This window comes from Pangasianodon hypophthalmus, chromosome 12 (assembly GCF_027358585.1).
Source record: "Pangasianodon hypophthalmus isolate fPanHyp1 chromosome 12, fPanHyp1.pri, whole genome shotgun sequence".
Classification (NCBI taxonomy): Eukaryota; Metazoa; Chordata; class Actinopteri; order Siluriformes; family Pangasiidae; genus Pangasianodon; species Pangasianodon hypophthalmus.
The window spans coordinates 1,842,103-1,863,943 of NC_069721.1; the positions used below are offsets into that span (position 1 = coordinate 1,842,103).

The following is a 21,841-nucleotide window of genomic DNA, read 5'->3' on the forward strand; positions in this document are numbered from 1 at the left end:
AACCACCTTAAATGCAAAAAAAAAAAAAAAAAAAAAAAAAAAAGAAAAAAGGAAAAAAAAGCACCTTAAAACCCTGTAGCTGCACTGAGGTTATTGTTTATTTCAGATACAATCTATTTCTGTCTGTCTTAGTGTGTATGTGTTAATGTGTTTAGTACATATTGATACCATATAAAATAAATAAGCATATAATTACAAAAAAAAAAAAAGATATGATACATGGAACAGATTTTAATTTTAATTAACCCTGTTACCTTCTCACATTCACCCCTATAAAATATTTGGAATATTCCACATGCCCAACAAATTTCCTAAAGATTATAAGAAGAAGAAAAACAAGTTCTCTCATGTTTTTTTTTAAAAAATATTTTAATATTGTGATATTGTGATATTGACTGATGAGGTCAGTTCGAAAGTATAACTGTTTTACTTACATTATACACCAATGAACCATCAGGTGTCCATGTGCCACCAGAACAGCCTCAACCCTAATCCAGACGTTGACATGCGCCATTGTTATGAGATAATCACAGTTATTTGCTTCTTCTGTAAAAAGTCATAATGTTTTGGCTCGAATGAAAGTACATTTTTCATTCATTAATCTTCAGTAAGCGGTTTATTGCGTTCAGGGTCACTGTGGATCCGGAGTCTGTCCTGAGAACCCTGGGGACAGGGTGTAAGAATTCAACACACATTCACACACTCACCCTTACAGCAAGTTAGTCTACCCAATCCACCTACTTACATGTTTTTGGATGGGGGAGGAAACCGGAATTCCCAGAGGAAACCCACATGGACACAGGGAGACCAGTAACCTGAGCTCAGAACTGAACCAGGAACGCTGGTGCTAGCTGTGAGGCTGTAGCACTACTCACTGTGCCACCATGTTGCCGTAAGTAAATGATTTGTTTAAAAACATTTAAGCAAAGCTGAATGTCCTTATTTTTGCCATGCCATTAGCGTGGATGTTAGCTAACTGCATTTTGTGTATTTGCTATTCCTATGCTAAAAATCTCAACCCTGTTACTCATTTAAGAGCATTTAAATACAGCAAAGAAACCTTGAAAAAAAAAGACTGATACATGAGATGGGTTAACACATTTTTTAATGGTTAAATGCATGTTTTCTTAGACTCAGTATGATTTAAAATGATCAAAAAGTTAATAACGTTTTATTTTTAAGTTCTAAATGACATCAAACTTGGAATGGAATTACCCAGTTCGGTATCCGAAAGGACATCTGAGGCACACACAATATTTCTTTAAGAATTTGCAAAGTGGTTGAGAGACATTCTCATTTTTTTTTCTAATGTAGTCATTTTAGGTGTCTGTCCCAAACTCAATTAAAAAAAAACCCAGAATAAATAGAGTTGTAGAATTTGAAATATATTTATTTTTTTAACCTTTATCTTAAATATACCTAAATCCTTATTTTAAAAGAATAAAATAATAATGTATGTATCTATTTTTCTTAAAATATATTTCATATAATTACCTTATTTATACTGATTCAATTACATAAATAACACACGGGCAAATAAACAGTTAAATAAATGGTTACCAGGTTACATTAATTATTGCTTTTGTCGCCCTCTGGCGGTGAGAATAAAAAAGTTCAACTCGAGTTTGCAGTGATCACGTGATTTCTGGGAAACAGGAACGGCAGTGTACTGTGTGTTTGTGATCAGAGCAGAGATCTCACACACACACACACACACACACACACACAGCCTTGAAACTCACACCCTTCCACCACGGAACAGCACAAACTCACCGACTGAAGGTAAACGAAACTTAAAATCAACCCTACTGCTCTTCACGTGACAGATTTTAATTAAATGTGTTGTGTTACATCTTATCAATCTTTAGCCTTGAATGTTTGTGATGGAAATAATCATTTCACTGAATTGACCCAGTTGTTATGGCATAAAGACTGCAATTAGTTTTGCTGGTGTTGCTTCTGGAATGCAAATCATTGAAAACTGTCTATATGTTGCATATAAAACATGATAACTTATTTGTAACTCAGTGTAAGTGATACACCTTTAACTGTTACACATGTATGGAGTGATCTGTAGATTGATTTAAACTCTCTGCTTTCTCCTCATTTACATCTCACCATATCTCATGAGCTGTAAATGTATCTGCATTTGTGACGTATTTCCGGGCAATAAAAGAAGCCATTTAATATTGCTAATGAACTGATAAGAATTTCAAGTAAATAAAACTATTTCTGGTGCTCAGCATGCTTTAAAAGTTTGCTGTATCTTTGCCTCTCGGTTTACGATCCATTAGCTCCAGTTCTGCTCTTGTATCTAAATCAGAATAGGTGTTTTATAGCTTCTCGTACGAGTCTCTTGGCATTGTAGACACAACTAAGACAGTATATAAATATATATGTATAAAAGAATGACAGAAAAGTCTTTCGTAGGCATTCTTTTGTCGTTTATCATTTGTGGGTTCACAGCGAAAAAGATTTGATGATTCGTCCTGTACTTATTTAATCTGGCTCCAATCAAATGTTCTCGAAAAACATTCTCCCCTGTCAACAAACTGGGCATCAAAGATGGCTCTTTTGTGTTGGTTGTGCAACTTTCTGTGTGTGTGTGTGTGTGTGTGTGTGTGTGGGTAGGTCTGGGGTCATTCCCCCTCCATAATCTTCATATTGGCTCAAACATGTACAACCGTTTTGGGCCGCACTAACTGTCGTCTGCACACTGACAAATCTGATTACTTGGTGAACAGTTACAGGGTAGATCTGATTATAGGTAGAACCAATTAGAGCAAACTATCAAAGGCAACAGTGTAGAAATACAGTCTCCTCCGAAAATATTTGAATGGCAAGGCTCATTTTTTTTTGTTTTTGTTATACACTGAAGACATTTGGGTTTGAGATCAAAAGAAAAATATGAGACAATAGATCAGAATTTCAGCTTTCATTTCCTGACATTTACATCTAGATGCATTAAACAACTTCGAACATAGCACCTTTGGTGGCAGATCACCCAATTTTTAGGTGAACAGATAGTCTTAAAGTAATGAACACTGAATATTTGGTTGCAAGCCGGTGAACCACTGACAATCACCAAACTGTTGCATTCTTTTGTGATGATTTTCCAGGCTTGTAGCGCAGCTTCTTTCAGTTGTTGTTAGTTTTGGGGGGTTTCTCCCTTCAGTCTCCTCTTCAGGAGGTAAAATGTTGCTCAGTTGGGTTAAAGTCTGGTAATTGACTTGGCCAGTCTAAAACCTTCCACTTTTTCCCCAATGAAGTCCTTTGTTGAGTTGGCCGTGTGTTTTAGATCATCGTCTTGCTGCATGATAACGTCCTTCTTGATTTAATTTGGATGCATTTCTCTGTAAATTGGCTGACAGAATATTTCTGTAGACTTCTGAATTCATTCTGCTCCATCATCCATCATGAGTTCCATCATCAGTAAAGATTAGTGAGTCTGTTCCAGAAGCAGCCATGCAAGCCCAAGCCATGACACTACCTCCACCGTGCTTGACCAATGTGCTCGTATGTGCTGGATCATGAGGAGATCCTTTCTTTCTCTAGACTTTGGCTTTTCCATCTTTTTTCATCCTTTTCAATATTTGCTCCAGAACTTTTGTGGTTCATCTCTGTATTTCTTTGCGAATTCCAATCTGGCCTTCTGATCCTTACTGCTGATGAGTGGGTTTGTATCTTGTGGTATGGCCTCTATATTTCTGCTCTCAAAGTCTTCTTCAAACAGTGGATTGTGATACCTTCACCCCTGCCATGTGGAGGTTGTTTTTGGGTTTTTCTTCACAGCTCTCACAATCAACTGTTGTTGTCATCAACTGTTGTTGTTTTCCTTGGCTGACCTGTTCCATGTCTGGTTGTTAGTACACCGGTGGTTTCTTTCTTTTTCAGGACATTCCAAATTGTTGTATTGGCTATACCCAATGCTTGTGCCACGACTCTGATCGATTTTAGCTCTTTTCTTAGCTTCAAAATGGCTTGTTTTTCTCCCATAGACAGCTCTCTGGTCTTCATGTTTGTTTATCATTTTTAAACCAGAAATGCAGTCTTCACAGGTGAACCCCAGGGCTCAAACCAAGACTAGACGTTCAGAGCTATTAAACGTTTAAACAGTCAGTCTAACAGGACAGACCTGGGCATATGTTCCAATATTTTTGCTCATTTGAAAAATGGGTGGGTTCAAACAAAAGGTGCCATGTTCTAAGTTGTTTAACACATCTAAATATCAGGAAATGAAAGCTGAATTTCTGATTTATCATCTCATCTTCATCTTTTGATTCATCTCAAAGCCAAATGTCTTCAGTGTACAACAAAAACAAAAGAATTAGCCTTGCAGTTCCAATACTTTCAAAGGGGGCTGTATATTAAGAGCACATATAAGTACAGTCACTATATTATTATATTAATAAGTGCAACTCGCTCATATGGTTTGGGTGGAAACCAGACAGTTGTAGGAGCGATAAGGGCACGAAATCATTGTTTTGGTCTTGATATATTAATAAATTTGCCCTATATGACAGTTCCACCAAAATAGATTAAAATAAGATGCTTGTAATAGCAGGCAAGTGTCGTTATATCTTATAAAACCGGATCTACAGTTCAGTTTCTCCTCCTGTATTAAACTTGTGAAACTTTATCTCCTGTTACGTCAATATCTCTGAGCTCTGAGTGAAGCGAGTTGGCTTTAAAACAGAAACCGGAAAAAACGCATGATCCTAATTGGGCAATTGGTTTCTCACCAGCTGGTAGCCAATAAAGAGGAAGTCAAACTGAGGGACACGCCCTCGTAAGTGGGCTTTAAGAATTTCAGGAGGGGTGTGGGGTGAAAATGGAAAAATACCAAAAATAAATATTAAAGAAAGACCCTATATGGCCAGAAGTATACACTACATGGCCAACTGCTCTCATCTGCATACATGGGTGCAGTGATGCCCACAATTGGCTAGTGTTGCTGTGATTGACAGGGGAGAGAGAGTATGCCCCACCCACCCTGAGAGCACAGCCAGTTTAGCTTCCCTGGCTCCTGACCATGGATGGAACTCGCAGACTTGTTCTGTTGCGCCACTCAGGAACAAATTGGGTGTTATTAAAGGAAACAGTGTGTTCATGAACAATCTTGGAGAGTAGACTGCATTCCTCAGTTCACATGTAAAGCATCCTTCAATGTTTCACCCTTTAAATAAATAGATTTTGGAGTGCACCTTTCATTAAATTCCAGTATCATTTGATATTTTTTGTGAATACAATAGAAATTATTTTATTCTCCGTTGAATCACCGGTGAGCTAGTTATGTTTAGACTGGATGATTACGTGTTTATTGTCCTGCTAAATATTAAATCGAATGCAGATCTCAAGTTTGTAATGCTGTAATGCAGATGTTGTAGACCTATAGTAATCTCAACGGATATCTGTACTTTCCTCATTTTAGGCTTCTGTTTAACTTTCTTCTGCAACTTTTTCTTCTCAAAGACAACATGGCACATGTGTATTTCTGAAAGTTGCTTGTGTACGTCGTGTACGTTGTTTCATTTCCAGTTTGATGAACTTTAATTCAGAGCCAAAGCGTACAGGGTATTAATGAGACGAGTAAGTGTCGTGTAACTGTACTCTGTTAATACACTGATAATGTAACATCATCATGTTGCGTATTTATTTATTTATTTATTTATTTTTGGTTCCTCACCAGCTGTGAGACAGTCAGCAGTTAATGGAACTTAAAAAAAATCCCCAAATTTTCCCCAAATCCCGAATTCTGTGGACTAAACATAAAAAAGCCCCTTTCCTTTTAAGGAAGAAATACAGTGAGTTTTCTGATAACTCCATTAAACGGAGCTGCTGGAGGACTGCGATAAAAGTAAACCCCAGATAAAAAGCCGTATGTGTTTAATGAAGAGCGACTCTGCATTCCTGCTGCTGAAGTACGGTAAAGACACGCAGTTTTTCTGACTCAGCGTGGAGGGGCGCAGCACCGGCTCTTTCAGCAGGTCTGTGCAGAACCTTTAGCAGACTTTAATATTCGCTTTTGTTTTTTCAGATGCCGTCAGGTAAAATCCGCTGTACACGCCGACTGCGCTCCTGGCTGGTGGAGCAGGTCAGTACATTTAGTCTTTCTTTGCTTAGCATAAACATTGCTTTCTTATCAAGTCTTATCATACTGGGAGCAGTATTTATTGTGTGTGTGTGTGTGCAGGTGAGCAGTGGGAAATACCGCGGTCTTGTATGGGATGACGATGAGAAGACCATGTTTCGTATCCCGTGGAAACATGCTGCAAAACACGACTTCCGCAGTGATGAGGACGCTGCTATCTTTAAGGTCCCCTTCTGTTTTCTTTGTTTCTTCCCCACAATCATAACACTGACCCAGAATTCCACCTGGAACACACGTCAGTGCTGTGTATTTCTATTCTCCAGTGTTGAATTTATTTACAGTTTATTATTTATTTATTACATTTTATTTTATTACAGTTTATTATTTATTTATTACAGTTTATTATTTACTTTATTCCCAAAGTTGTCAATCAGTTAAGACCTGTTTAGTGTCTCAAGTTTGCTTTTTTATTTTTAAAAGTACTCCAGTACTTGGCCATCAATAATTTTCACTTCTGCTTTCACGGGTATCGTTATGTGCTGGCAGAAAGACATAGGAACTCGACCAGGATACAGATGCGTGGTTTGGAACATGGCCTGTGACTGTGTGTGTGTGTGTGTGTGTGTGTGTGTGTGTAAAACCCGTGGTATAGGCGTGGGCTGAGTTTAAGGGGAAGCTGTGTGAGAATGACCCTGCCGGTCCCGCCTCATGGAAAACACGCCTGCGCTGTGCTCTGAATAAAAGTCCTGAGTTCAGAGAGGTCACCGAGAGGTCACAGCTCGACATCTCCGAGCCCTACAAAGTGTATCGGCTCGTCCCGCTCGACGAGCAGGGTGAGACACCACACACATCTGCCTGCCTGTCTGTAACTGTTAATGATGATCACATGACCAATTAGTTTTAATTTTGAAATGGACTTAATTGCTATTAGACGTCATGAATCTACACAAATTATCCCGTCGTATTGAAGTGGGGGTGAGGAAATGATGTACTTTTACAAATAAAAAGCATAAAAGCTGCGCTTGCATAAGTATTTGTCAGAAACCCAACACTGCACATCACACTGAGGGCACCAATCGCCAGTTATATACTACTGTGTAACAAAGCAAAGCATGTTCTCTGCACAGGACTGACTGAGGTGAAGAGAGAAGAAGAGGAGAAAGACGTGAAGAGGAGTAAACACAGAAAGAGGAGGAGCAACTCGGAGATAAACGAAGAGAGTCCAAAGAAATGGATTAAAGAGGAGGAGGCAGCTGTCGCAGTTCAGAGCATTAGCATGGTGAGATATAAATAAGACGTACTGATGCTGATGTTTTGCTTTATAACACAACACTGATGAATTCTGGATTCTGATTGGTCAGAAGGTGTTGATTAATTTTCTGTAACAGCAGCTCTGACTGGTGAGGCTGCAAATCACAGGTGCATATTAATGTGCTCGTTTCTATAATAACGGCTCAGTCACAGGGCTGTCTATGGTGGATGAAAGTTTTCTGTAAGGAAAAACTTTCGAAGGAGTCTCCGGTGTCTTTGCTTTGTGTCTGTGTTTTTTTTTTTATTATTATCTTTAACTTAAAGAGAGAGAAAAAAAAGACTCAAAAAGGCTGGTGAGGGAATGACTGTTTATAGCTGCTATAATGTGTTATAAAGTGATAACAGGAACAAAGAGTTTCAACAAGTTTTAATCGACTTTTCTTCAAGGATTTTAATGGTACATATTTTTATTTAATTATCATTATTATTTTTTTTTGTGTGTGTTTTTGGTTCTTTGGTTTTTGGAAGAGGTGGCGCATTTAGCACCTCGATCTAGAGCTGTGTATCCTCCTGTTTCCTCGTTTCTTGATTATGAAAAGAACTTCACTTACACACATGCAAAAGTTAAAAAGTTAGTGTTAACTTACTTCATCTGGATGAAACAGGGTGACAGTAAAAAAATATGTTTTTTTTTTTTTTTCCTCTTCTGGTTTGATGTCTTGCAGGAAGTTGACGCCACTACAGGAAATGACATCGCTCTTCATCCAGATGAACAAACAGAGTGTGTTGATATGATAAAGAGTGACGGAGGTGAGAGAATCATTAGTTACAGAGTGTGTCAGTAACTCTGAGATGATTATGTCCGTTAAACACTGGATCGTTTTCACCGATGCACATGTGATTATTTTTGTCTCGTCTCCAGTCATCGATGAGTTACATTTAAACCTCACAGTAGAAACCATCCCTCCACCTGGAGACACCAGAGGTAATGCACAAATTTATCATTTATACTCGTTGATTTATCATTTATAAGTGATTGTTTTGTTGTTTACTTGAGTGAGTGATATCACAGGCAGAGTCTCAGACAGTGGGCTGTCAATCAAGACTGCTTATTAGAATCTTTGGCAACGCTCATTAGGAGAGCCTCCATATCTGCGAGTTCAGCAGCTTTTTGACTGATTTATCACAATTACACATCCCTCACTCTCTCTCTGTCTCTCTCTCTTTCTTTCTCTCTCTCTTAGAATGTGCCTCGTTCCTCATCAGGGTTTATTACCTTGGAATGGAGGTGCTGAGGAGAGATGTGATGAGCGATGACGTTCGCATCGCTTTCCTCCCGCCATCGCCGGCTCCGCCCTCTATAAACAGCTCAAGTTTTCCTCGAGTTCCTCTTCCTCCTCCTCCCTCCGACCTCACGTCCAATCAGATGAGTTCCATTTCCACCCTACTGCCGTTCATGGATGGCGGCGTTATTCTCACCACATCGAGCCGAGGTGTTTACGCTAAACGTCTCTGTCAGGGACGGGTTTTCTGGAGGGGACCGCACACACTCACAAACACGGCGAGCAAGATGGAGAGAGGCGTGAAACCAACGCTGATCTTTAACAAACAATTCTTCAAACAAGGTAACTATAAACGGGGAAGTCGATCTAATGTCGCTTCAGTGAACTGACTTTCCTCATGGTCTCATTAGTACTCTTTGGGGTGGGAGGTTAAGCACATGAGGTGAAGGGTGCATGAATTATTCATTATATTAATGTTGTTATTGTGCCAGGGAAGTTGGAAAGAAGCTAGGGTCAGGGCCATGGAGCTGTTTAAGGATTAAGGGTCTTGCCCATAGACTGATGCAGTTTGAATGAACTACACTACACTGCACTGAAGCTTAAGCATTGAGCTTACAGGTGATTGAAACCTCCCGGGTCTGATTGGGTCATAACAACCTTGTTCGGGGGACTACCCGCTATGGGTCCTAAGAACCCTTGCCACCGTTGTGTTTGCTGACCTCAGGAGCTTAACCTTCACAGCCAGATTGGAAGCTTGTGGCTTTGTGGTTAAGGCTTTGGGCTACTGATCAAGTCAAGTCATGTCATGTGTGTTTTTTGTTGTCATTCGTCTGTATAGCTAGTACACATCAGAACACATAACAGTACAGTAGTACAGTACACAAGACTACATAAAGTGCAAATACACAACAGTGTGAAACAAGTGTGAGACATTAAGTTCACAGAACAATAAATACACAGAACAGTGAATACCCAGGACAATTGATACACAGTGCAGTGCATGTTAACTGTACAGGACAACAGAACAGTGTTGTGTGGGAAAGCTATTGCAATAGTGGGCTATAAAGTAGTAGTGTTGCAGCAATAAATGTAGCAACATATATTGGTAGCAATGTAGCAGCAAAAAAGAGCGTCTCATAAATAGGAAGTGTCTAATGCAGCATTTTAAAATGGAGGTGTGCAGTGGTATTGCGTCATACTGGGTTAGGGCTTTGATTAGCCCAGGTAAGCGTTGAGAGGTAGTAAGGTGTTGAGTAGTCTGTTGAGTAAGGCGTTGAGGGAAGAAACTGTTGCAGAATCAAGTGGTGGTAGCACAGATTCTCCGGTACCCTCTGTCAGATGGCAGGAGGGTGAAGAGTCCCTGCAAGGGGTGGGAGGGGTCACCCACGATGCTGGTGGCTTTTTACAGATGCAGCGGTTGTTGTGAGCTCAAATCCCAGCATAAACTGCCACAATTGGGTCCTTAAGCAAGAACCTTATCATCAGGATTTGTCTCAAATCCTGTCACAGTTGTACCTGGCTTTTGATAAAACCGTAACCCCAATGAGCAAATGCACATGCAGATGGGGAATTAGCTATGGAGTTGGAGATCTTTAGCATTAGGTTAGTGTGGTCAATCCTTGGTCTCCTTATTGTTCATGCTCTGCACAAGTTCTGCAGGAAGGTCTAGACCAGGGGTCTTCAAACTTATCTGCATACGTGGCACGCTTGACAGTTGCTTGGAGACCAAGATGAACTGATTAAACAAGTGGAATCGGGTGTGGTTGGAATGAAAGCCTGCAGCCAACTAAAACCGGATTCAGCTAATCAGCTAATTAACAGGCCTTCCTGAGTTGAAATGGGTGTGTTAGCACAGGGAAAACACTCTTTAACAAGGCTGTCCAAGCCCTGTGGATCCAAGTACTGACTAGCTAAACAAAAATGCTTTGGGAAGATTTATTACCAAATCAGAAAAAAGTATAATCTATACACAAATGGATCAGCAACTTCAGTGACTGGTCAGTCTTCGCATGGAGCCTGCATAATGGACAGGTTTTTAGCTCATAGCTGGGTGAGTTCTCTTTATTTCATCCCGCATTCTCTAGATTCTGGAGGCAGGTGGCAGCATTGGGCGAGAGTCGATGGATGAGAAATCTTCAGGTTCATATTCTTGGATCAATTATTTCTTATTTCTACTCCAATCCAGTTATACGTAGAATTATTTTGTTAATCATCTAATGCTTGTCTGTTTATTATAATTAATTAGCTAGGCATTTCTTCTCAGCCTCATTCCATATTTCTGAATCATTTCTAACTGGTTGTGCCTTTCTTTACTATCGTCATTAATTATCAACAACATTATTTCTTATTTATAATTAATCGGCTACTTTTCCATTAAATATCCATTGTTGATTTTTTTTTTTTTTTTCAACTTTCAGAGTTGGAGCAGTTCCGTAATGGAGGAAAACAACCTGAAACTGAGATCACACTCTGTTTTGGAGAGGAACTTTTGGAAGGAGATGACATTTCTAAGAAACTCATCATTATTAAGGTAAATCTGAGTAAATCAAAAAAGAAACTGCATTGTGTTCACGAGTCACTTGCTGAGAGCAATGCTGTAAATCAGATTCCACATGGAATTGGACTACTGAAGGTCCTCTTTTTAATTTTGAGGAGCTTTACTGTTCAGTGATGGTGTGTGTGTGTGTGTGTGTGTGTGTTTTCTATGAAACCTGTTTAAAACAAATTTTATGAGACAAAAGTCAGTTTAGGTGAAGAGTCAGAGGAATTCTCAAATCTGATTGGTCAGAAGGTGTTGGTATAGAGAAAAAGCACACTTCTGGATGTGCTGTTATAGGAAAATATTCAACTTTGGGGTTGTAAAAGTAACTCTGCTTCATCACACAACCCCACACTCATTATTTTCCTATAAAAGCACACAGAGTTTTATTCCTTGGTTGTCAAATTCTAAGGACTAATGTTAGGGTAACAATGTAAAAGCTAAGGTTGGTGTAAAAGGCAGATTTAGAGTTGTGGAGTTTTATGTTATGAGTGAAGGGACTGCATAAACACACTCACTGCACATATCCCTGCTGTTATTGCTAATGCTTTCTAATAAGCCTTTTGGTGACTGCTATGCAATTTCAAGTAAAGGTTTTTTTTCTCCTTGCTTTAAGTGCCACTTCCTGTATTATTACTATTATTTTATATTAAAACAGATGCTAAAGAAATCCACAGTGTCAGAATGACTACTCATCTCTCTCTCTCTCTCTCTCTCTCTCAGATCAGTCTGCCCTGGGCTGAGAAACAGATCAAGGAGATCCAGGCGTGGACGCAGTCCATCTCGTTGCTGCAGAGTTTAGCTCAGCAGTCTCCATCAGGAGAAATCACACTCAGTCTGGTGGAGTTTCCTGAACCGACGCTCACCGTTCTCTAATTTATCTCCTGTAGTCTATGTAATGTCTGAAGTAATGTTTGTTAGGGATTCTGAGTACGCACTACATAGAGCATTTCAGGTTCCTCCTGACAAAAATTCTGTAAAACTATGTTATTACGCTCTTCGATGTTTCTCCATTAACAAAATGAATCTTATGCTTCTTATTGTAAAACACTACTACATGATAAAACACCATTGCTATTAATGTTACCTATTACCTTTTACCTGTTTTCATGTTGTTCTTGTTTAGGGGACAAATTTTTTCATGAGTAATGTTTGAAAATTAAAGATTAAAATTATTATATGATTATGATGAACAGCACTTTTTTATTTATTAAAAAATAGCATGTCATATGTTTTATCCATTTATAGTTACATTTAATGTTGTGAAGTGTTCATGAGGCAAGTTAGTTCCTGTAATCACGTTGTAGCAGCTATAAACATTCCTTCCCTCACCAGCCTCACTTTTTTCTCACTCTTGAAGTTAATGAAACAAAAATGACACTGGAGAAAGTTTTGATAAATGTTAAATCAAGGTCTTATTACAATTATACATTTTTCTTTGATAAGTAACAGCATTACTAGTTTATTTTTAGACTATGTAGAACGTTTGCCATACAAGTGAGTGAGCTGTTACGATAGAAAGAATAATTTATTAGAACAAGTGCATTAATGTAAAGCTGTGATCTGTATCACAGCCAGAACTACTGTCACAGCTGCTGTTATAGAAAGTTAATCGACACCTTCTGACGAATCAGTTTAGAAAATTCAACTGCGCTGTGGTAAAAAAAAAAATATTAATAACCAATACCAATAAATGATTCAATTAACTTAATAAACTTTATACAATGGTTATTGACTCACTAATCTACATAATACATGAGCTACTGTATGTATTAGTTGCTCATCAATAGTTTATAACTAAACCTTGAATTGTTACTGAAACACACTAAATTTCACTGCAGTACCATGTGTTTAAGCAAGGTAAACTACAAAACCCTTAAAGTTATGTTTGTGACAGGTGATGATGATGATCATTATTATTATCATTATTATTATTATTATTATTATTATTAGTTTTTGGCAGTTGTTAATTCTTTATGCCAATAGGTGGCACTGTCACTCCTTTTTGTAAGTTGGAAGTGTTAACTACGTGTGGTGGCGAGGGCAAAGAGAATAACTCCTAGTGCTGAATAAAAAACAGCGACTACACCACCCTGGGAGTTTCACTCTGGGAAAATTTACTAGATCTATATAGTGTCACAAAAAGAACAGCACAGGTTCGTTTCACTAGTGAAAGGCAGGAGACATAGATATACCAAAATATTAATTTTTATTAAATTACAACCAATAGAATAAAATAAAAAATTATAAAAGAAACAAACCATGAAAACAAGTCATGGATATTCCACACATTAAGAGTAAGTATGATATACAGTAGCAATCTGAACATCAGAAACAAGCATTGAACATCCTAATGGAGGAGCCGAGGCCTACTGGCAGGGAGTAGGCTAAGGGTGGGCACTATCAGCCCCACAAAGCAAGAAATCACCCCACTTACACATGTACACATGCACACACACAAGCTGGGTGTTGAGAGCACAACAAAGCACAAGTGAATGGAATACCGCCACCAGAAGATCCAACCCCTACTTTAGGCGCTCAGGTCCTACAACGAACAGAAAACAACAAATTAAAGTCATGCACTGTATTCAGAGATGTTACACAATGCCTACAGAATCAATGGCAACATGCAGAAACAAAACAGGCTGCACCTAGATCACATCTGTACATATGTTAGTTAAGAAACAAACAAGCAAAAAAATTTAAACAAAATATACGCAAAGCAAATACAATCAAACTAATATAACAAAACACAATTAGCAAAACAACACAACAACACTAATGACCCCATCCACCTGTCTGAGAGTGGTAACAAGATGGAAAGATGACTGAGACAAACTCAAAACAAAGCTCAAACGAAGGCAAGCAGCAGCGTCTTTGGATGCAGAAATTCCTCCATAACCCTGATGACGAGGAAGCCCTGCTACACAATATGTGTCCAGTCCGCCTAAAACAAACAAAATTACAATTTAAACAGAACTCCACTAACATCTAAAAACGCATAAATCAGCATACATACCAGAAATGTATGGGTTCGTCCAATCCAAATTAGTACAGGGAGAAAACACTCATACCCCAAGGGAAAGGAATCATCCAACCTAAATCAGTATGGGGAGCAAACACACGTGCCGGAAGTGCAAAGATTCGTCCAATCCAAACAAGTACAAAAGAAGTAAAACATAGAAAATGTGTCAATGATGTGATTCCACTAGAAAAGGACAAATGAAACATCAAGAAAAAATTACTCAAACCTGCACATGGACAAACCACAGTCAATTGCCAGCAGTGAAGAAAAGATCCCCAACTCCGCTCTTTAAAAGGTAAGCTACAACTAACTACAGCACACAAAACAAATGATTAGCCAAAATGCTAGCAACATACCTTCCTGACAACCAAATGTAACACAGGAAAGGGCAATGACTCAGTGATACAATTCCAGGTAGCACAAGGCAGATCTATATACTCCCCTAATAATAGCTGATAGTCTAATTTATAAGTTAACGTCACCAATGATGAATTCAAAAGCAAAGGGCGGTCATAACCTACGCTGCCACTATCTACCCCTACTCTTGCGTTGTCATCCCACCAATGAACCAAAAAACTACCCCCCTTTAATTCCAAAAACTACCCTAGGCAATGGCACCAACCCATTGCCCATCTCCCCTATAGCTTGTGGAAGATGGTGAATGTTCGAATGTTCGACCAGCCATAGCTCACCTTGACCTCTGCAATACCACTTCATTCATACAAAGGAGACCCCTTCCGGACTCAAGTTTTCAACATAGAACAATGAACATGCTCGGCCTTACCCAAATCATCCACAGGTGCAATGGAACACACGGCATCCCCCTCCTTAAGTGCCTTCACAACCTGATTCACTACGGGCTCCACAGGTCCTGGATCTTAGAACAGCTTCTCACACCATAATCATGGAGCTAAACCAGCTGACCTTCCCCCAGTGGTGTATCCCACACATGTTGGTCATGTTGCACCTTACAGTGCTCAACAGCAACCTTTAGGTGCTCCCTTCAAATGCCACCATAACCTGGTTTGGTGCTCTAGAACCCACTCATGCACCTCACTTACAACTGTCTCCTGAACTCTACCCAATAAAAAAATCAACCGTGAGGTGTGGTTCTTGGCCAAACATCAAGAAATATGGAGACTCACCAGGAGTGGTATTATAGCTAAAAAGTACCTGTGGAAGACAGGAGGCCCAATCCCTCTTACTTGAAGGAGGCAGAGTGTGCATAAGGTTGTGCAACATCCTACAGAAACATTCGCACTGGCTGTTACCAGTGGAATGATAGGGTATGGTACGAGACTCTGCCACCTTATACCGGTTATACAGCTGCTGAATAAGTGAAGATCCAAAGTTGCAGCCCTGGTCCGAATATATACAAACAGGGACCCCAAACTTACAGAACCACTCTATTACTAGCACTTGGGCCACTGTCTCTGCCCATGTGGGAACTGCCAATGTATACATCGTCAGTAAAGACGTCAGTCATCACCAACACATTTTCCAACCCTGAACTAGAAGAGTAAAGAGTAAAGTCAAGATCTCATTTGGCATAGATGCCAACACATGCCCCATTAAACTAGGCAATAGCCTATGCATCCTAAGCAGACTGGCACCATTCGTACTGCTTACCCCAACGAGCCACCGCCACAGACATACCTGGCCAATAGCATTGCTGGCATACCAATTCAGTTGTACGTTCGATGCCCTGGTGTCCATGCGCCTCAAGCAACCACATGAGAACATCCTCTCTTAACGCAGAGGGCAAGATTAATTGAATCTCCTCCCTTCAATCAGGGCAAAAATCCTGGCGGTACAAAACCCCTTCCTACTGCCGGAGAAAGCCAGATTACATAGGAAGCTGTGCTCCCCAGAACTGGGAAACATCTTCCGCCTCCAAAAAGATGATACCTCCCCAGTAACTGGATCTGACTCCTGCAAAACACTCATGTCAGCAACATAGCTATGAAAAACCATAACAACAGCTTGTGAACCCTGATGCACTAACTCTGCTTCAATTGGATGTTGTCTTGAAAGAGTGTCGGCATTCCCATTACTTTTCCCTGATCAATATCGAACCGCAAAGTCAAAAGCAGCAAGCTGTGCAGCCCAACGCTGATCTGCCAGCAAATATTCTCAGAACTTCTCAGTCATGGCCCACTTGAGCACCAAAAACTCAAATTTCACAGAGCTATAGTTAGCCATATTGCACTCAGTGGGCCTCAAACTGAGACTAGCATAGGCAATGGGTCATACTTTCCTTTCTTGTTGCTGGGAAAAAACTGCTCTTAATCCCCATGACTCACATCCACCTCCAGAATCAAAGAGAAATTAGCATACACAAGTACAGGGGCCGTAGTGAGCTTCCCTTTTATGATGTCAAAGCTTCTTTGACAATGCTCCACCAAGCACCGGGAGCCAGGGCGCTGGACATAGCAGGTAATCTTAGGGTCTTAGACAAGCACAGGTTCTCAAAGATAGTTATTCTTTGAGGAGGAGCTAATGATATATGCCTTCGCCAGTCAGAGGTTACTAAGAGTAGCATTGTAGAGGTGTGTAAATTAGCGAAGACAATGTTAGATTAGCTTAGATGCAGTAGCATGCTCTGGCCCAATCCCAATGAGGCATGGTGATGTAGCTTAGAGCAGGTTATTGTCGCTGAACTGCTGGATGTCCATGTGGGCTTTATAGATAATTGGAGTGGTTTTGAGGGCAAGGCTGGTCTGTTAGGGCAGGACAGTGTCCATCCCACTCAGGAAGGTGCTGCTCTCATTTCTTGTAGCATAGCACATAGTCTCAGAGCAGGCCTAGTTAATCTGTGACAGCCGAGGCCAGGGAGCAAACAAGCAGGCTAAACTGACCGTATGCTAGCTGCACTGAGTCATCACTCAGGTTCCACAGTATTGAGACTGTGTCTGTTCCCCGAGCTAAACAAAAATGTAGAAATACCCAGAAAGTTTGTTTTAGTAACCTAATTAACATAAAATCAAAACGAATATACAGCCAGCACCATTGATCTGAAACTAGGACTGTTAAATATTAGATCTCATACGTCTAAAGCGCTTATTGTTAATGAAACTATTACTGATCAGGAGTTAAATGTACTGTGTTTAACAGAAACATGGATTAAACCAAATGAGTTTGTAGCATTAAATGAACCTAGTCCTCCCGGATACAGCTACATACATCAGCCCCGTCTAACTGGCAGAGGAGGAGGCGTCGCAGTCATTTGTAATGATAATCTAGGCATCACACAAAAACCTAGTCATAAATTCAATGCATTTGAAGTTCTTTATACCAAAATAACATACGTGGCCACAAAAATTAAGTCAGATTCCGTTAATTATTATTTACAAACCCCCAGGGCCATATTCTGAATTCCTTTGTGAATTTGTGGATTTCATCTCTAACCTGGTTGTTTCTTCAGACAAAGCATTAATTGTTGGAGACTTTAATATTCATTTTGATAACCCAGAAGACCCTCTGAGAATGGTTGTGTCCATTCTAAATTCAGTAGAGGTTGATCAGGATCTAATAGGGCCTACTCATAGTGGTGGTCACACTCTTGATTTAATACTAACATTCGGATTAAATCTAGAAAATACAGCCGCATTTCTGCAGTCTGAAGTTATCTCAGATCATTATCTCATCTCATTTAAAATGTATCTTAATCATAATTATTTTCATTTCATAATCATAATCAATTGTCATTCTACCACGTCAAACGTACATTCACGTCAGCAACTGCACAGAGTTTTATCAGTAACCTCCCAGATTTACCAACCATGATTGGATCACCATCTGATCCTGAAGAACTTGACCAGGCAACTGAATGCTTAGAATCAACGTTCTGCAATTTGCTAGATAAGGTAGCTCCACTTAAAAGAAAAATAATTAGAGAGAAAAAGCCAGCACCCTGCTATAATGATCACACATGCACCTTAACACAGACCACTCGAAAACTAGAATGTAAACGAAGTCAAACTAAATTGGTAGTATTTCAAACAGCATGGAAGGAGAGCCTTCTGAACTACGGAAAATCTCTTAGCACTGCTAGATCAATGTATCTCTCCACCCTAATTGAAGATAACAAAAGTAATCCTAGATTCTTGTTCAATACTGCAGCAAAATTTACTAGGAATAAGACAACAATAGAAACAAGCACACAATCACTATATAACAGTGATGACTTCATGAATTTTTTCAATGGTAAAAATCAGACTATTAATTTAAAACCAGACAGTTTTATAACTAACCATGTAGTTAATAATGTAATGATATCAGATCAATGCTTAGAATATTTTACTCCCCTTCGAGAGACCGAACTAATTTCACTAATTTCATCATCAAAATCATCAACCTGTATACTAGATCCCTTACCTACATGTTTCTTCCAGAAACAATCAAATCTCTTCTAAAGATAATCAATTCTTCCCTTAGCACTGGCTATGTACCTAAATCTTTTAACTAGCAGTTATCAAACTGCTCATTAAAAAACCTAAGCTCGACCCCTGTCAGCTGTCTAACTATAGGCCAATATCAAACCTCCCCTTTATCTCCAAGATCCTAGAAAAGGTTGTAGCACAGCAGTTATGCTCATACCTGCATAGGAATAACATTCATGAAATGTATCAGTCAGGATTTAGGCCTCATCATAACACAGAGACAGCACTGGTTAAAGTGGTAAATGACCTACTACTGGCCTCTGATCAGGGTTGTGTCTCCTTGCTTGTGGTGCTTGACTTTAGTGCAGCTTTTACCTATATTTATTGACCTATAAAGCACTAAATGGTCTCGCGCCACAGTACCTGAGCGACCTTTTGGTCTTTTATGATCCGCCATGCCGACTTCGATCAAAAGGTGCAGGCTATTTGTTGGTAACTCCAATAGTGAAGGCTGCAGCAGGGGGTAGAGATTTCTCTTACAAAGCCCCACAGTTATGGAACAGCCTTCCAGTTAGTGTTCGGGGCTCAGGCACAGTCTCAGTGTTTAACTCTAGGCTGAAAGCTTATTTGTTTAGTCAAGGCTTTTGTGATTAGTTTTTCTTAGGTACAGGAGCAGATCTGGAGGGTTCACAGGCATAGAGTGTTGTGGTGAACTGGGATGTTTGAACGCTGTTGCCCCCTCACTCTCACACGTTCACTCAGGTTTGTGGACGGTGGAGTGGCTGGCCGCTTTATGTCCCAGGGTGCCCTCATGTCTGTGTGACGGTCTGGCTCTCTCTTTTAGTTATGCACATGGACGGCCTGAAGCTCAGTGGGATTGCTGGGGATGGTGCCACTTGGGGGCCATGGAGATGGCTTGGGGATCTCATATGGGGAGTTGTGCTGTGATGGCTTGGGACTGTTATTGCTGTGGTGGCTTTGGGGCTGCGGTTGCCACAAGCAGCTTTGTACTCAGGACTCCATCAGTGGGCAGTGGATAGGTTTAACAAACCGGACTCTTGCGAAAAAACTATTTGTCCATATAGTACATAATAATAGAAGGGATTTATTTATAATTGCACTATCCTTTAGTGCCCAGATTAGGATGGGTTCCCTTTTGAGTCTGGTTCGTCTCAAGGTTTCTTCCTCATATCGTCTCAGGGAGTTTTTCCTTGCCACTGTTGCCTCTAGCTTGCTCAATAGGGATAAATTCATATATATATATATATATATATATATATATATATATATATATATATATATATATATATATATATACATACACACACACACACACACACACTGATTACCCATAGCAGTAAAACTACCTGCCTAATATTGTGTAGGTCCCCCTTGTGCCACCAAAGCAGCTCTGACCCTTTGAGGCATGGACTCCACAAGACCTCTGAAGGTGTGCTGTGGTATCTGGCACCAAGACATTAGCAGCAGATCCTTTAAGTCCTGTGGGCGAGGTGGGGACTCCATGGATTGGACTTGTTTGTCCAGCACATCCCACAGATGCTCGATCGGACTGAGATCTGGGGAATATGGAGGCCAAGTCAAGACCTTGAACCTTGAAGACCTTCCTCATGTTCCTCAAACCATTCTTGAACAAGTTTTGCAGTGTGGCAGGGTGCATTATCCTGCTGAAAGAGGCTACTGCCATTAGGGAATACCGCTGCCATCAAGGGGTGTACTTGGTCTGCAACAATGTTTAGGTAGGTGGTATGTGTCAAAGTAACATCCACATGAATACCAGCACCCAATGTTTCCTAGCAGAACATTGCCTCTGCCGGCTTGCCTTCTGCCCGTAGTGCATCCTAGTGCTATCTCTTCCCCAGGCAAGCAACGCACATGTACTCGGCCATCCACATGATGTAAGAGAAAAGGTGATTCATCAGACCACACTACATTCTTCGATTGCTCCATGGTCCAGTTCTGATGCTCATGTGCCCACTGAAGGTGCTTTATCTACAGAGAAGTATGAGGCGTTGCTGCACCATCTAGTTCTGCACTGAACCAATGTCATTTTGAAAACATATACTGGGAAAGTGTTGTGGCCATGTGTTCTACCTAAAGCAGATAGAGACAATGCCAGTGACTTTCACAGAGATCTGCTGTGAGAAACAGTCTGTCAGCAGTTTTGATATTGGTCATACAAGGAAACAAGACATTGCTGGTAATCATGAGCTGTCACCTTTCATAGCTAGGTGCTCTGAATTGTTTGTACAGCAGGAATGCTTCATGTGTGGTATGATAGTTATCATCCCACCCAAGCAACGTCCACAAGTCCTTGAACAGTTGCACACTGGTGTTGTCAGAATGAAGACCATAGCATACAGCTACGTTGGTAAGCTGGTCTTCATGGTGATATTGAATTGCAGACTGAAAGCTGCCAGTCCTGTCAACGAATCCAGAAAATGCCAAGCTATGGTCCTCTTCATCCATGGGTCTGGCCCACCAGACTGTGGCAAAGGATACATGTGGACTTTGCAGGGCCAAGCAAGGGTCACATGTACATGGTTGTTGTTGATGCCCATTCAAAGTGGCCAGAGTTACAGGCCCTGGACTCCACAACAATAGACAGGACAGAAAGTGTTGAAAAACACTTTCAGTCACTGTGGGACCCCAGAAGTTCCTGTCAGTGATAATGGATCTCAATTTATATCAGAGGAGTTCACCACATTACTGAAAACAAACAATGTGAAGCATATTTCTCAGCGCCATACCATCCACCCAATTCCAGACAAGGTGAGACATTTGTACAAACCCTCAAACATGCAATGAAATCCTCCTTGGATTCAAAAACTGTTGAGCAAAGGGTAGCCATGTTTCTGTTAACACTCCACACTGGACAACTAATGAGTCACCATCCATGCTTTTCCTGGGCCGAAAGCTGCATACTCATCTGGATGCTCTGAAACCCAGTCTATAAGATGATGTGAGAAACTCACAAGATGTACAAATTGAAGCATAGATAGTATGCAGTTGGTCATGCCAATGTTGGGGCTACTGAGGAATGGAGATGTCACTCACCAGAATTCAATCAGCCCCTCAAAAGCCAGCTGACCCAGTGTTACCTGATGCATTCACAGAGCAGTCCACAGCTCAGACTTCTGAGGATGTAACTCTTTCCACAACATCAGGAACAGCACAATGTACACCTACTGAGACTCGGACAATCAACAATTCATCTATTACTACCACAACCAAGCTAACAGAGGCACAGCT

The 21,841-nt window shown here is 40.3% G+C and overlaps 1 protein-coding gene across 1 annotated transcript; it reads left to right on the plus strand.

Moving 5' to 3' along the window:
* Positions 1-1,635: 1,635 nt before the first annotated feature.
* irf9 (interferon regulatory factor 9) lies at positions 1,636-12,357 on the plus strand. The gene is made up of 10 exons (XM_026947887.3): positions 1,636-1,782; positions 6,038-6,094; positions 6,194-6,316; positions 6,744-6,924; positions 7,219-7,370; positions 8,068-8,152; positions 8,265-8,327; positions 8,587-8,967; positions 11,043-11,155; positions 11,888-12,357. Exons 2-10 carry the CDS (start codon positions 6,038-6,040, stop codon positions 12,038-12,040), a joined length of 1,308 nt encoding a protein of 435 aa, XP_026803688.1. The 5' UTR covers positions 1,636-1,782; the 3' UTR covers positions 12,041-12,357.
* The last annotated feature ends 9,484 nt before the right edge of the window (positions 12,358-21,841 follow it).

Coding starts and splice junctions, on each gene's coding strand:
- irf9 (XM_026947887.3), top strand. CDS start 6,038: ATGCCGTCAGGTAAAATCCGCTGTACACGCCGACTGCGCTCCTGGCTG. Junction 6,095..6,193: donor GCTCCTGGCTGGTGGAGCAG/GTCAGTACATTT, acceptor GTGTGTGTGCAG/GTGAGCAGTGGGAAATACCG. Junction 8,328..8,586: donor TCCACCTGGAGACACCAGAG/GTAATGCACAAA, acceptor TCTCTCTCTTAG/AATGTGCCTCGTTCCTCATC.